The following is a 17335-nucleotide window of genomic DNA, read 5'->3' as shown; positions in this document are numbered from 1 at the left end:
TGCCCAGTGCTTGAATTATGAGGGATGGGGAAGGCTGTAGGGGGACCTCTTAATGAATATGGGCAATCCTTTAAGAAACACAGAGCAAGATGCCAGAGTGTTCTATAACTGACTCTTGTACCGATTATTCTCTGCTGTGCCAAGCTGAGTCTTCTCCCCTTTGTGCTAGACTCTCAGACCCCTCTGCCTCGCTGCTTTCCATTCCCAGTCGGCCCTCACATCTCTTATCATTTAAACCCTGCCTTCTTCTCCTGCCTCTCTCACCACTACCTCACCCATAACTCTCTGATTACCTTGCGCCTTGTCCTACCCTCTTCTCCCCGTTTCAGATGCTCCCCATTGCACCCATCACAGCACTTCTTCTACATCCTCTCTATTACCACTTATACCTGTTTGCTTTTTGGTCCAGTTTCCCCCCTGTGTTCTCTATTGACTTGCTGTGCCTACTACCACCTGCCCTTCCCCAACCCTCAGTGCCTCTTGCCCACTGAGGGGCCCTCTTATCAGTTCTTTCAGTTTCTCCCAGCACATCTCACTAGGTGTGGATCAGCCATTAATCAGCGTGCAGGAGGCGCTAGGAGGGAAGGAAAGAGAGAGGATGGGGTGCACTTGGGGGGAGGACGAGAACAGATAGGGGACAAGCTGGGTGTTGCGGTCTAGGGCAGAGGTTGGTAGAGAGTTGTTCAACTGCCAGGTTAGACAGGGTTGATGCATATTAAAAATGGGAGCTTTACTGGCTAGCAGTAAGGTAACCGTACACAAAGTCTGTTACCATCTTAAAAATTATTAGCAAATAATTCCAGATTAAAGAGTGTGTTAAGATTTTTAAAGCATGTTTTGGTGGATTATTGGACACACTTCTCTTATAAAAAAATAAAATATAATTAAGCATAAAATTTACAATCCTGAGCTCTGGACAAACTGCTTCAGACACTGGTCAGAGGAAAGGGAAACAACACTGAATTAGAGGAGCAGCAAAATAAGACAAGAAAAAAAAACCTTTTTCATTCAGAGATTAATAATACTAAAAATCATCTGTTTTTTATAGAACACTATTGTTGAAGCATCTATTCAGCTGCCACCCTCCCTTTTTACACAAAAGCAGAAAAGAGAAATCAGGCCTGCAAATGAGTCCATCTACAAGCTTCAACTTATTGCATTTCGCAATGGAAAACTTTTCCCAGCAACAGGAAATTCAACAAATCTGGCAGATAATGGGAAACGACGTACAGTAGTAACACCAGTAATTCTCACCAAGATAGGTTTGTGTTTAGTAATTCTTACATTTTATTGACCTTTGAAAAAAAGTAAAGCTTTAGAGACCCAATCCCTGAAATTCTATTCAAGTGGTATACTAATGTTGTTTGTTAGCACACCTCTAAGAACCAGATGTTACCCAGAATTAATATTTGTAGTGTGTTTAATTTAACATTTAAATATTTTTATATAAAATCAGTTTCATATTTTTATTTTTTCCCCCAAACAGATGGTTTAAGTCTAGCCAGTCGCCACATTGCTATTAATGTGACACTGCGACGTATTGCTCATGGAGCAGATGCTGTAGCAGCACAGTGGGACTTTGATCTACTCAATGGACAGGGAGGATGGAAGTCTGATGGATGTCACATTATCTCTTCAGATGAAAACATTACCACCATTCAGTGCTACTCCCTCAGTAACTATGCCGTCTTGATGGTAAGATATTTATTACAGACTAGAAGATGGACCCAGCTTTACTTGGTCCTTAACTGAAGGTTTTATTTTTCTGCTGCTGTGCCCACCTTGCCTATCTCTGGGACATGGGGGTGGTGGGTCAGGCTGAAAATCCCAGCCCCACTATGCCCGTCCTCAGAAGTTGGGGGCAGGTTTGCAGTGTGACTCCCAGGCCCCCTCCTTGGGGGCCAGTTTGGGTTGTGAGGCAGGTCAGGCCACAGCTCCCAGACCCCCTCTCACCTGTCTCTGGACTGGGACCCTGGTGATTGCCGTGAATCCCAGCCCTTTGCCTATTCTTGGGAGAGGTGGGAAGATTGGCCCACAGTTTCCCCCCACTTGTCCCTGGGTTGGGGGGACTGATTTGGGCCGCAGCTCCTACTCCTCCTACCTGACTTCAGATGGGGGCCAGTTTGGTCAGTGGCTTCCAGCTTCCCCACCTATCCCAAGAGGGGTGTTCCAAAGTCAGGCCCTGGCTCCCAGCATGAGATCCAGCAGACCTAGGCCATGGCAGCCCCAGCCTGAGCTGGAGGGGCCAAGGCTGGGCTGCTTTCCCTGGCCCAGCATGAGCTTGGTGGAGTGGTGTTTGTGGGGGCCAGAGCTGGGCCATAGTTCTGGGGTTGGGGAGAGGTGGACAAGGGGGACAATGGGGACTGGAGCCATGCTGCAGTATTGGGCCTGGGCATGGCCTGAGTTCTGGGGTGAGCTCTGTAGCCTCTCAGGTCTTGTGCTTGTCCCCCAACAGAATGTTGGGGGGGCAGTCTTGGGACACGTCTCTTTTCCCAGTCTTGGCAGCAGAGGCCAGAGTGGTAGGCAGGAGAGGTTGGGGGCTGAGGCCCAGTGAGAGCAGAGGGGTGGGGCTGGGTTGCGCCACTTTCACCAGCCATGGTGTGAGCTTGAGCGGTGGGGACAAGGCCAGGTTTCCTGGCTCAAGCATGTCAGGAGGAGGTGCCACTGGTGAGGTGGGTCTGGGGGAGCAGCAGGGCTCCCCCCATGGGATGCAAAGTGAGCACCTAACCCTTGTGAAGGCAGGCAGGGCTGAGAACTCCATCTCCATGTGTCCACTGTTTTCCTCCTGTGGCTGCCCCTAGCAGTCACACTGCAGTATTGCTGTTCCCTGTGCTTGCTACCCCCAATGTTGAGTCTGAAGTATGTTGTTCCTCCTGTCAATGCCCCTCCTTTTCCATGTTCTGAACAATCCTGGCTTTTACAGGCATTTCCCACTTTCCAGGCACAACCAAACCCTTATCTTGGTTTAAGCTAGGATAATAGGAATCTGTATACCAAATTTTTGCGGTCATAGCTCTTACGGTTTGAGTGGAGTGCTTGAACAAATGTGGCACCACAGATAGACAGATGCTCTCTAAAATATATAGGTTTTTAGTTTCATCAGGTATCAAAAATTCTCAGGAAAAATACAGAGAAGTAATTGTTTCACAATTACTAAACAAGTTGCAGTACAGTGTTAGTTAAAGACATTCCTACACATATTTTAATTTGAATGTGTTTCATGTATTGAGCTCAGGAAAATGATCACACTGATTCTGAAATACAATGACAGGAATGAAACAGTGAGTTGAGGGAGGTTCCTGTTCATAGGCTTTTTGTAACTGCTTGTTCTCAGAAGGCTCCTTCTCAGAAACTTAGCAAGCAGTTACTATGTTTCCTAAATGTGCCTATCCCAAGATATCACTTTATGGGGGGGAGGGCAAGGTGAAATAATAAATTTTGTTTCTGACAGAGCATCAGGGATGCTACTTATCTGCTTCCTTGTGTTGCTCTGTTGGTTCCTGCCAGTCAGAAGAGCAATTCTCTAACAATTGACAGTATAGATTGGAATATAAAATTGAGAACATCAATATAAGAGGAAATCAGGTGAAGTGTCACTAATAAATAACATTTAGAAGTTACACTTATAAAATAAAATTGCATAGCGGTGTCTTCAGTATTTATTACATATGAGATGTTCCATATGGGTCTGGAATGTCAGACATTCCAGACCATATTTTGAAGGAAAAGGGATCATTTAGGTAAATAGTGCATGAAAATATGTGGTGGCTTTTTATTACTCTGTTTTAAAAGAGTTAAACTTTCTTTTATTAAATATTTTAGAGGATTATTATTAGCTGGTGGCCGGGTAATGTGCGGTGAGGTACTCCCCTGGGTCCTAAACAACCCAGTTTTTTACTGTTAGAGCAGGGAGCTGCTAGCACTCCTATGGCCAGGCTGTAGTAACCAAACGGTTAAAGTTCTTCTTGTTGTGCCGGCTGTGTTGCAGTGACAAAAGGATAACAGGATCAGGCTTGGATCTTAACTGGTTACAAGTTTATTAAGCTACAGTTATAAGCGTGTGGTTACAAAAGGCTATTGTCTACTTCTTATATGCTAGCAAAGTACATGTGTTAACAAGTTACGTTACAATCCAATACAAAGATATCTGTTAACATCTAACACAATGATATCTTGATACAACGACGTCTAGTTACAGAGCTCTAATTCTTTAGCTGTGCACAAAAAAACGGAAACCTAGCTTGGGTATATCTTACCCTCTCTGCGTCTCTCGATACCAGCGTAGCCAACCCGGATCGGTCACTCAATTCCGCGGAAAGATGAATACGAGGTTGGGCATCCCCAGTTGTGGACCTCGGGAGGCAATCACCTGACCCGACCAGCAGGTAGTTGGTGGAATGCACTCAAAGTTAGAGTTCTGCTGGACCCATCTTTTATACCCCTTTGGGTTACGTATTCTCTTTCTTATCTATGGTGCCGGATCATACTGGTCTGTCTTTGTGACGCCAGTTTGTTACAAGGGCAATTCTTACTTAATTTGTACTTGTAAGACAGGAGATAAGCAATTTGAGAGTACAGGACATTCTTTTTGTGTGGGCGGAGATTTCCCCTTCTGGGATGGTTGTGTGGTCATCAAATTCATCAGTGCCAGCTGGGGTGATTTCTTGAGGGTCCCCCCTCCCCCTCTTGTTGACAATTTGGCCTGTTAGCCTTCTATCTGTACTTTCTGTTTCTCAGGGTCACGATAAGCTAGCACATCTGGGCCTCAATGAGGGCATCAAAGACTGGGCTGTCAGCAGCCGTTTCCATGCCCTGTGTGCTCCTCAGTGCGGGGGGCAGCGAGCAAGCTGGCTTGTAAGGGGGAGACTTTGTCTGGCTACAATTATGTAGTGGAATACAAAATTTTAAAGAGTGCAGGGGAACTCAGTAGGATTTGGCATAATGCAATTGTATGTGATGCCCTTTAAATGAGAGAGATTTTAAATGAAAAGTTGCTATTTTTGAACCATTGAAGGTATTGTTTTCAGCTTTATTTGTTATAATCCTAGAATTGAATATTCTTTTTTTTAAAACTTTTATTTAGTCCCGTAAAATATAATGGACTCTTCTTCAAACCTGAAATGTGTTATTTAGGCTTTTTCTGTTTATGTTCAAAGAGGGATTTTTCTCAAAGTTTAATATCGTTCTGCCAACTGGAGAATATGAAATTAAGGAGATAAACAGTGTGTATATTTGCATAGACCATTAATCTGATTAGATTTCTGAATTCACAAATTAAGATTAATTGGAACACTGTTGCTATTAGGTACATACACAAAATTAAGGTTCTATTGGAAAAATATTTGCAAAAGTTTTAAGGTGACAAAGCTAGAAAATGACATTTATGAATTTGAGCCTTAGTGCCTGAGCACAACTTAATAAGGAAATATTACAATGAGCTTTGTTGTAATTTTGTATTTTGATGGTACGGGGTATTTCTCAAAATTGGCATTAATTTGTTCAGAGTTACCTTGCAGCTCTGCCTTTCTTTTTTAGGAAGAAGGATTGTGTGATTTTTTTTTTCTTCTCTTAAATTAGTTGTTTGTGTTAGTGCCATTATTTAAGGCTGTAATGGTGATGGACAGATATCAAGGATTTGATTTAGATAAACATCGGAGTTTACAGATACTACTTTCAGAATGTTTGGGCCCTGTGCACATGTGTACACACGTATCCACACTAGAATACAGTATCTCAACCATGTGTTTCAAATGTACGGTTTCAGTAAATTAACCAGCCTTCTCTCATTTGTAATGGATAAGCTAGTCTACTCACCCCCACCCCTCTAAAAAATAAAACAACAACCCAAAAATAGACTTAACAAGGTACCCTGAAAAGTGAATACTTAATAATTCTTTAACGCTAGGTAACAACCTGTCTTCTGTGGATATTTACATGTAGCACCATATTCAAAGATTGTACAACACAGCATTTTGGTGCTGATTACATTTGGGGACTGTTCTTTCTGATGCTTTCTCCTGGAATCTTTACATTCATCAGTACATATGTGCACTCAGTCTCACCCTAAAATAAAAAAAAAGACCAGGTCATCTTCCAGCTAATAAATACATGACAAAAAATAAGAGGGGGGAAAAAAGATAAAAAGGAGTTAAAACTTTTAGTTCTCATGGCTGCAAGACTCATATGACATGGGAATTATAAACACAGTCAAAGGATCAGGCAATGAAGTAGCTGTTGTGGTACATCATGCAACCAGGATCTTTGGGTATTGGGAAATGGGTCAGGCCAGTATAGCCCATGGTTAACATTTCCAGGGAATTAAGAATGTTAATCTCTGATCAGGTGTCTTGCTGGTCTGAAAGTCTTAAGTCCTTTTTCCATTTACCTTGTTGAATATCATTGTGTATTTTACCAAAAAAATAATAAATTTCTAACAGCTCCGTTGTAATTTGCGTACTTAATTAAAGTGTTAATGTTTTTATGGTTTCATTCATACTGAACTGCCAGTGACTTTCAGACTTGACTATGTGTTTATTATATGACTTGAAATATATATTGGATTTTAAAATGAATGTCCCAGTTATCTTTTTTGCCCATCACCAAAGTGGGAGAAAAAAAATCTAACTAATGCCACCTTTTTTTTTTCCTTTCAGGATTTAGCAAGCGGTGAATTGTATACCGAACCAGCTGCTCTTTTGCATCCAGTTGTTTATGCTACTTCTGTTGTACTGCTAATGTGCCTCCTGGTGATCATAGTCAGCTATATATACCACCATAGGTAAGAAGTAATAGCAATGGAGACTTATCTAATGCAGATCTCAAGTTACATTTACATTTAGACTTACTAGATGGAAACGCAAGAACACATTAATATAAATAGGCTTGGAAGGATTTGATTTTTTGCAGTACGAGTCAATTTTATGGTACCCACACATACAAAGAAACAAACAAAAGTATTTCCATTTGATGATGAAAGTTTGTCAATAGGCACAGTCAGAAAAATATTACTTAAGAAGTTGACGTTTTGATTTAAGGTAGCATTTCAATATTTATTTTATATATTTTGATGCGCTGTTGACACATTTGTTTTAATGGTTATAAAACTTTATCTGCTTTAATCTGTGGCTCTTATCCTTGAGTATTAATCTGACAATCACCATAATTTCCCACAAATGTGAATGTGTAAATAGAGAAAAAAATTGAAAAACATGCTTAAAAATGAGTAATAGTATAAAAATTATTGAATTCTGGGAAGCCTATGAATATGTTAAAGTTAAGAATTACTTAGCCCAGGTGCATATGATATAGACCCCCATCAAAATCTGTTTTAAAAGGCCTGCTTCAGACTCGTACACAGGTCAGAGTATAGTCCTGTATTATCTTTTAACTTATTAGAAAATGTATCTCATATATGCCTTTCATACATACCTTTATCACAAATAGTGTTTTGTATACTAAAGTTCATATTTGCAGCCATGCCTCCTTTTTGATTGCATACTTTGTATCACAAAATTCTATCTCCATATTTTGCTCCTACATACAAATTGTTGGTGCAAATATCTGATTAAATGGAAATAGATTTGACAACTAAGCCCTTACTACCATGTATGCCTACATTTCTTTCCTCCTTGTACATAAAGAAATAAACTCATATTTAGAACTGAGGCCCAGTTTTTAAAAGTATTTACGTGTTGCAGCACTGTGTATAGCCATACCTAGGTAATGTTCAGAAAAGATTATATACTTTGGAGCCAAGACTGTGATTCTGAAAGATAAGCAAGCAGCTTTACATGATATAAATTAACATACTTTTCTTTAACAGTGTGATCAGGATCAGTATTAAAAGTTGGCATATGTTGGTTAACCTGAGCTTCCATATTTTCCTGACTTGTGTGATGTTTATTGGAGGTATAACTCAGACCAAAAGCACCAGCATCTGTCAAGCAGTAAGTAAATACACAAGTAAGATTAGTAGTGTAAGAAACTGTGAATAAATGTAAATACACAATTCATAGCTTTATTAATAATGAATTACAATCATCTTAATACAAATATTCTCTGATTTCCCCCGGATTTCTGCTAAGAATGCTAGGACAAAGGGAAAATTTAATTAGCAAGAGGAAATGGAAAATATTTAAATTTTGTGTTATATATTCAAAGCATGGATTTTTTTAGATGTGTGCCTGATTCCATTTGAACAAAGACATTACCAGCTTCATCATTCCTGTGTATGATTTGCAGAACAGCAATAAATCTTGGCTTTGAATAGAATTTTGTATATCTTCATCCACTCATAAGAGAGCGAGAACTTGAGCCAATTTGAAAAATGGAAGATTACCTACCAGGAATGGGTCAGGGGAAAGAGAAGTACATATTAGTTTTTTTTTTAAGTTTTGGGGATAGTCTCTTGAGTTCCTTAATGTAGTGGTTTTATTTCTAAAGGCTATCAATTCTAAAATAAGTTGTTTCAAGAACCGCATATATTTCTTATGCCACATAGAAAAAGTAGTGGAATATTTTACCTTTTTCTACTAAATGATCAGGTTCCTTCCAGCCCTACAGTTCTATTTTTCTACTGTGAATAAAAAAGTAACTTCTCATTCCTTCCCTTTTTTTTAATCTTTTTTCCACTCCAAGACCGTTTTTTTTTTTAATAAATAAGAAACCAGTTTAATCTATTCTCTATTTTTCACCTGTTCATTTTATATAGGTTTTGAGTTTTTCTAACTCACAAGGTCATGTCTAAGGCAGTTTCAGGGTTTCTGCTGTAATAACATGCCATCTTGTATCCATGTCAACAGAGTATTTCTTGTTTTTTTTCTGTTTAATCATTTCTGTTTCTTAAATCGATTTTAAAGCTCACTCTGAATGCCTAGTATCAGAGGAGTAGCCATGTTAGTCTGAATCCACAAAAACAACAAGAAGTCTTGTGGCACTTTATAGATTAAAAGATTTATTGAAGCATAAGAAGATTTAAAAGTAGCCATCCTTCAACAAAAAAACATTTTAAAAACAGACTGCAAAGAGAAACTGGAGAGCTAGAATTCATTTGCAAATTTGACACCATAATTTAGGATTGAACAAAGACTGGAGATAGCTGGACAACTGCAAAAACAGTTTTTCCTCTCTTCGTGTTCACATCTCCACATAGGCTGCTGGAAGTGGGCCATATCTTCCATTACAGAATTGACCTTGACAACTCTGGCCTTTCTCTTGATTGGTACTCCCTTCTTTTTCATACCTTCCTCTGAAATTTCCACTCCATCCATCTGATGGAGTGGGTCTTTGCTGACGAAAGTTTATGCTCCAATAAATTTGTTAGTCTCTGAGGTGCCACAGGACTTCTCATTGTTTTTTTCTGACTACCTAGACAGCTCCTGGTGACTCCTGGAGTGGCTAAAGAAATTACTTACTTTTCACAATGCATTTGCTTTTTAATTTCCTATAGATAAAGTTGACAATTCAAAAGGACAGTGTAGGTTCAGTTTTCAAAAAAAAACAGCCTTCACCTGCTGCTGCCTCACATGCCTTGCTGCAGTCTCTCTTTCCTTCTCTCTCACTGGCTGGGGTAGTCTTTCAACAGCAGGAACCTGCTGAAGCAGTTACCCACTGCCTCCCATCTCCCAGCGCTTTTCCCTATTTCCATAGTCTATTCCTGTGGTGGGAAAAGGCTCCAGCAATAAGGAAGCAGTGTGACTGCTTCAAAAAAAGCAGTGTAGGACAAAAAGATGTACCTGCAAAGAACCACATAGGGTGTATACTTAGCTTCATACCTACACTCTTTACATATGTCTTTACTCAGCAAAGCTATGCCTCACTGTCTGCACTGCTACTTATACCTGTGCTAAGGGAACTACATGTATATGTACACTACATACTGAGAAAAAGGGTGCTGTGCAGGTGCATGCACATGCTCGCACTCCAGTTTTCCTGCAAATTATGCGTATTACATTTCCACCTATTTTTTGTTTCTGTCACTAAAATGATGTCTGAAATCTGCTCCCTTTCACTCTGTTCATTTCAATAAAAGTGTGAACTTCAAAGTTTGTGAGCGCAGGCAGCTTTTTCTCTTCCTTAAATACCACCCAAGGAAGTTAAATTTTATGAATTGCAAACAGACAATACAACTTTAATGTTAGATTTGAAAATACAAAAAGTCTGAATTAAGCTGTTTTCCCCAATAGTAATTCATACTCTAAGTGAAACTGTTGTTGAATTATTAAGACCATTGAATTCTTATCCAAATATATCTACTGTGGCTCTTGGGTACTTTGCATTAAAAGCATTGGGTTAGCTTCTTAGCCAACCACTTTTGGCCCACTACATGCAATGTATAAAATATAGTTACCAGGAAAACCTTACTTTTGGTTTTCCATCACTTTTTGGTATTTAAATATGTGACTGTAACATTGTATTAATATTTTAATATGTGTATGTTGCATAAGGTATAAAAATACATTTGGTTTATAACAAATGTTACTGCAATCTATTTATGTAAGGAGTAGTCTTTTTAACTGGTTAGTCATTTAAGACTAAGCCATGATAAAATATAATAAAAAATATTCTTTAGAAGAATAAACTTTTTAACAATTCACGTGTATTGGATTTTACATAACTTATCATAAAAAGCTTCTTTTGTCTGAACTAGTGAAGCCTGTGTGTTTAACATTTATTCTCAAGGTTGGGATAATTCTGCATTATTCTACTCTTGCCACAGTACTGTGGCTGGGGGTGACATCTCGGAACATCTACAAGCAAGTTACTAGAAAAGCAAAGAGGTGTCAAGATCCTGATGAGCCACCTCCTCCACCTAGGCCAATGCTCAGGTGAGACCACTGTTTTATTTAATCTCTGCTTTGGCTTATGTCTTGCAGTTAGAAATTCTGTAGCAGGCTTCACATCATTTTTGGTGCTTTGAATGAAAGGGGAAATACCTTGGGAAACCTCCATTAACCCAGTGCTGTATTAGCCATTCTTACAATAACTTTGTTGCAAGGCTTTCAAAGCTGTTTCCAAATTATTAATATAGGCCCCTAAGCAATCATGAAGTTGACTCCTAGTCCTGTGTGTTAAACACTTGCACTTAAAAAAAAAATCAATTCAAGAAGAAACTCTTCAGCAAATCCTCTGTATTGGTAAATGGGAAAATTACAGGACTTCATTTCAGTTAAGATTTTCTTCAGGTCATCTAACATTACTGACCTACAATTTTGCTTTGGGTGAATTATACTGTCTTGTTTACCTGGAAGTATTATTTTAATCTAATATTTAAATATTTTATTACTGGGGTATACTGACTGAACTCAGCAATATTAATTAAACTTTGCTAGCCCAGAATTCTCCACAAGGTGGCAGAAGTTGATTGGGTAAGTTTCCATATAAAGTCCGATGAAGCATTTATTCCAGAAATTTGTTTGATAAGTCAACAGCTTATATCAGAATAGTTTTTGTATTTAGTTTGAGTTTGGATAAGGTCCTATATGATAATAGCAGCAAAGTTTTAACCAAGAAGTATTTAGTGAGAGAATGTAGGAGGCAGTTATTAGGTAACTAATGTTAGAGTTGGCAAATGTTCGTTTTGCTGGAGTATGTGTTAAGCAAATTTTTTTTAAAATCAGTAAATAAAAATCTCATCCTAATATGCAAGCACATTCAAGTACAGCATTAAGCAATGCAACTAACATCTGTCCTGTTCTCTCATCCTCTGACAAAGGAAGAAGTATGTGCAGTAGAGTACCCATTTGGGGACTTTTTAAAAAATGTATATACATGTTGGAAAAAAGCAAGGCCAAACAATTAATGTTGAATATAGAGCAGAAAGTGGAGGTTGTGTTCGGGGTGCTGGAACAGTTTTTTCTAGTGGAGGTACTGGCAACCATTTTACCAAATTGTAAACCCTGTATATGATGAAAAACCACTTCAATCCAGGGGGTGAAGCAGCACACCCCGCATCTCTAGCCAACCATTGATGATAGAAAGCATTATTTTTGGATGCTGCTAGGTGAGAGCATAGAGTCAGTGGAGAATTTCTTCATTAAAAGAAAGAATGGAGAGGTGCCGGGGGAGAACAACAGGGAATTATGTTCCAGTCAGTCTTACATCAATTCCTGGAAAGATACTGTACTAGTTTATCAAATAATCAATTTGAGAGCATCCAGAGGATAGTAACATGATAAGTAATAGCTAACATGGACTTGTCAAGAACAAATCATGCTAAACCAACTTTTGACAGACTTCCTGATGTAATGGATAGCATGGAAGCAGTAGACATGGTGGTCTTGATTTTTAGTAAGGTTTTTGGCATAGTCTAACTTGATGTACTCATAAACAAACTATGGAAGTGTGGTCTAAGTTAAATTACTGTAAGGTGGATTCATCTACTGTTATCAGTGTTTCATTGTCAAACTGGAAGGATATATTTACTGGAGTCCTGCAGGCATCAATCCTGGGTGTGGTACTATTCAATGTTTTTGTTAATTCTTTGAGTAGAAAGTGTGCTTATAAAATTTGTGGATTGCATCAAGCTATAAGGGGTTGGAGCACTTTGTCAAGGTTGTTTTGAATTTTAAACCTATCTTTAAATTGGAGAATTGATCTGTAATTAGCTAAATGAATTCAGTAAGGACAAATGTGAAGTAATATATTTAGGTAGGAATAATCAAATACGGACAGCCATACTGGGTCAGACTGTCCATCAAGCTCAGTATCCTGTCTTCTGACAGTGGCCAAAGCCAGATGCTTTAGAGGAAATGAACAGAACAGGTAATCATCAAGTGATCAATTCCCTGTCCCCCATTTCCAGCCTCTTGCACACAGAGGCTAGGGACATTGTCCATGCCCATCATGGCTAATAGTCATAGATGGACCTATCCCCAATGAATTTATCTAGTTCTCTTTAAAACTCTGCTATAGTCTTGGTCTTCACAACATTCTCTGGCGAGGAGTTCCACAGAATAACTGTGCGTTGTGGAAAAAAATTTCCTATTGTTTGTTTTAAACCTGCTGCCTATTCATTTCATTTGGTGACCCCTAGTTCTTGTGTTGTGAGAAGGAGTAAATAACAATTCCTTATTTATTTTCTGCACACCAGTCATGATTTTATATACCTCTATCATATCCCCCCTTAATTGTCTTTTTTCCAAGCAAAAAAGTTCCAGTCTTATTAATCTCTCTTCATGTGGCAGACATTCCATACCCTTAATCATTTTTGTTGCCCTTTTCTGAAGGTTTTCAGATTCCAGTAGATCTTGTTTGAGATGGTGCGACTACATCTGTTCATAGTATTCCAGATGTGGACGTACCATGGATTTATATAAAGGTAATATGACATTTTCTGTCTTACTATATATTCCTTTCTTAATGATTCTCAACATTTTGTTAGCTTTTTTGACTACCACTGCACACTGAGTGGATGTCATCAGAGAACTATCCACAATGACTCCAAGATCTCTTTCTTGAGTGGGAACAGCTAAGTCAGACCCCATCATTTTATATGTATAGTTGGGATTATATTTTCCAAAGTGTATTACTTTGCATTTATCAACAGTGAATTTCATTTGCCATTTTGTTGCCCAATCACCCAATTTATTGAGATCCCTTTTGTAGCTCTTCAGAGTCTGCTTGGGACTTAACTATTTGGAGAAGTTTTGTGTCATCTGCAAATTTTGCCACCTCACTGTTTATCCCTTTTTCCAGATCATTTATAAATACATTGAATAGGACTAGTCCCAGCACAGACCCTTGAGGGATACCACTATTCTCCTCTCTCCGTTCTGAAAATGACCATTTATTCCTACCCTTTGTTTCCAATCTTTTAACCAGTTATCAATCCAAGAGAGGACCTTCCCTCGTATGCCATGACAGGTAACTTTGCTTAAGAGCCTTTCGTGAGGGACCTTGTCAAAGGCTTTCTGGAAATCTAAGTACACCATATCCACAGGATCCCCCTTGTCCACGTGCTTGTTGACCCTTTCAAAAAATTCTGATCTGTTGGTGAGGTACAACTTCCCTTTACGAAAGCAGTGTTGACTCTCCCCCAATAAATTATGTTCATCAACATGCCTGACAATTCTGTTCTTTACTAGGGTTTCAGTCAGTTTGCCCGGTACTGAAATCAGACTGACTGGCCTATAGTTGCCAGGATCACATCTGGAGCCCTTTTTTAAAAAGATTGGCGTCACATTATTTATCCTCCAGTCATCTGGAACAGAAGCTGTTTTAAATTACAGGTTACAACCTATGGTTAGTAGTTCTGCAGTTTCACTTTTGAGTTCCTTCAGAACTCTTGGATGAACACCATCTGGTCCTGGTGACTTATTACAGATTAGTTTATCAGTTTGTTCCAAAACTTCTTCTAATGACACCTCAATTTGAAACAGTTCATCATATTTGTTACCTGAAAAGAATTGCTCAGGTTCGGGAATGTCGGCTGATGCAAAGAAATCGTTTAGTTTCTCTGCAATGGCCTTATCATCCTTAAGTGCTCCTTTAACATCTCGATCATCGAGTGGCCCAACTGGTTGTTTAGCAGTGTTCCTGCTTCTGATGTACTTTAAAAAAATTGCTAGTTATGACTCTCTATCTGTTCCTCAGATTCTTTTTTGGCCTTCCTGATTATATTTTTACACAAGTACAAAATACAGAAAACTAGCTAGGTAGTATTACTCATAAAAAGGATCCCAGAGTTGTAGTGAATCATAGCTTGAACACAAGTCAGCAGTTTGTGTAGTTGCAAGGAAAAGTTAATGCTCTGGAGTATATTAACATGAGTGCAGTGCACAAGACAAAAGAACTAATTGCTTAATGAGGCTTCATCTGGAGAATTGTGTCAAGTTCTGTGTACAACACTTGAAGGATGAGGGCAAATTGTAGAGAGTTCAGATGAAAGCTGCATAAATTATTAAAGTTCTAGACAACATGAGTACTGCGTGCAGATGTGGTCTCCTCACCTCAAAAAAGATATATTGGCATTAGAAAAGGTTCAGAAAAGGGCGACTAAGATGATTAGGGGCTTGGAAAGGGTCCCATATGGGGAGAGGCTAGAGAGACTGGGACTTTTCAGTTTGGAAAAAAGGCGATTGAGGGGCGATATGATAGAGGTATATAAAATCATGAATGGTGTGGAGAAAGTGAATATAGAAAAATTATTTACCTTTTCCCATAATACAAGAACTAGGGGACACCAAATGAAATTGATGGGTAGTAGGTTCAAAACTAATAAAAGGAAATTTTTCTTCACACAGCGCACAGTCAACCTGTGGAACTCCTTGCCCGAGGAGGCTGTGAAGGCCAGGACTCTATTAGGGTTTAAAAAAGAGCTTGATAAATTTTTGCAGGTCAGGTCCATAAATGGCTATTAGCCAGGGATAAAGTATGGTGCCCTAGCCTTCATAACAAGGGCAGGAGATGGATGGCAGGAGATAAATCACTTGTCTTCTGTTCTCCTTCTCTGGGGCACCTGGCATTGGCCACCGTCGGCAGATGGGATGCTGGGCTTGATGGACCTTTGGTCTGACCCAGTATGGCCATTCTTATGTTCTTATGATGTATAAGGAAAGGTTAAAAATGGAGCTTATTGAGTCTTAAGAAAACAGAGAGGGAAGTGGTACATGTTAGCCGTGTCTACACGTGCACGCTACTTCGAAGTAGCGGCACTAACTTTGAAATAGCGCCCGTCACGGCTACACGTGTTGGGCGCTATTTCAATGTTAACATTGACGTTAGGCGGCGAGACGTCGAAGCCGCTAACCCCATGAGGGGATAGGAATAGCGCCCTACTTCGACGTTCAACGTCGAAGTAGGGACCGTGTAGTCGTTGCGCGTCCCGCAACTTCGAAATAGCGGGGTCCGCCATGGCGGCCATCAGCTGAGGGGTTGAGAGATGCGCTCTCTCCAGCCCCTGCGGGGCTCTATGGTCACCGTGTGCAGCAGCCCTTAGCCCAGGGCTTCTGGCTGCTGCTGCGGCAGCTGGGGATCCATGCTGCATGCACAGGGTCTGCAACCAGTTGTCGGCTCTGTGGATCTTGTGTTGTTTAGTGCAACTGTATCTGGGAGGGGCCCTTTAAGGGAGCGGCTTGCTGTTGAGTCCGCCCTGTGACCCTGTCTGCAGCTGTGCCTGGCACCCTTATTTCGATGTGTGCTACTTTGGCGTGTAGACGTTCCCTCGCAGCGCCTATTTCGATGTGGTGCTGCGCAACGTCGATGTTGAACATCGACGTTGCCAGCCCTGGAGGACGTGTAGACGTTATTCATCGAAATAGCCTATTTCGATGTCGCCACATCGAAATAGGCTACTTCGATGTAGGCTTCACATGTAGACGTAGCCGTTAAATGCTGTTGTAATGAGGACTGTGGTCAGTTGCTCTCCAGATTTACAAAGGTAGAACAAGAAGTAAAGGATTTGATCTTCAGCAAGGGAGCTTTGGGTTAGCCCTTAGGTAAACTTTCTAACTGCAAGGATAGTGAAGTGCTGGAATAGGCTTCCAAGGGAGGTTGTGATATCTCCACCATCGTAGATTTTTAAAAGTAAGTTGAACAAACGCATCTCAAACATGGAAAAGGTATATTTGGTCATGCCTCTGGTCAGGAAGCTGGTCTAGATGACCTCCTGAGTTTCTTTTCAGCTCCATGTTTCTGTGATACTATATTTGCCAATGGCCATCTGGCTACCTTGTTTATTGTTTGTTCCTTTTCCATATCGCTCCAAGTTTCTGTATTAGATTGGAGGCTCTTTGGGACATGAACTGTATCTTTTCTGATTTTTCTATAGTGCCTCATTTAATTAGGCTGCAAATATTATGGGACTGGGAGTCTGGTTTGGCCTACACTCGGCAGGTAAATCAATTGCAGATACATGATTCTAACTATCATAGAATCATAGAAGAGTAGGACTGGAAGGGACCTCGAGAGGCCATCAAGTCCAGCCCCCTGCCCTCATGCCAGGACCAAGCACTTTCTAGACCATCCCTGAAAGCCATCTATCTAACCGCTTCTTAAATATCTCCGGTGATGGAGATTCTACCACCTCCCTTGGCAATTCGTTCCAGTGTTTGATCACCCTGACAGTTAGGAACTTTTTCCTAATGTCCAACCTGAAACTCCCCTGCTGCAATTTCAGTCCATTGCCTCTTCTTCTATCCTCAGAGGCAAGGAAGAACAAGTTGCCTCCCTCTGCCTTATGACACCCTTTTAGATACCTGAAAACTGCTATCATGTCCCCCCTCAATCTTCTCTTTTCCAAACTAAACAAGCCCAGTTCTTTCAGCCTTTCTTCATAGGTCATGTTCTCTAGACCTTTGATCATTCTCATTGCTCTCCTCTGGACCCTCTCCAATTT

At 40.1% G+C, this 17335-nt stretch overlaps 1 protein-coding gene across 2 annotated transcripts in view; it reads left to right on the top strand.

The window, feature by feature from the left end:
* The window catches only part of ADGRA3 (adhesion G protein-coupled receptor A3), a 110169-nt gene that overhangs the window by 81560 nt on the left and 11274 nt on the right, over positions 1-17335 (top strand). For both annotated transcript variants that reach the window (XM_074992552.1, XM_074992553.1), the window contains 5 exons: positions 1049-1262; positions 1487-1695; positions 6654-6778; positions 7823-7946; positions 10681-10826. In XM_074992552.1, coding sequence (XP_074848653.1) covers positions 1049-1262; positions 1487-1695; positions 6654-6778; positions 7823-7946; positions 10681-10826 — 818 coding nt within the window. The remainder of the gene's footprint in view (positions 1-1048; positions 1263-1486; positions 1696-6653; positions 6779-7822; positions 7947-10680; positions 10827-17335) is intronic.

This window comes from Carettochelys insculpta, chromosome 4 (assembly GCF_033958435.1).
Source record: "Carettochelys insculpta isolate YL-2023 chromosome 4, ASM3395843v1, whole genome shotgun sequence".
Taxonomy (NCBI): domain Eukaryota; kingdom Metazoa; phylum Chordata; order Testudines; family Carettochelyidae; genus Carettochelys; species Carettochelys insculpta.
This window is presented reverse-complemented; position numbering and strand designations above follow the sequence as displayed.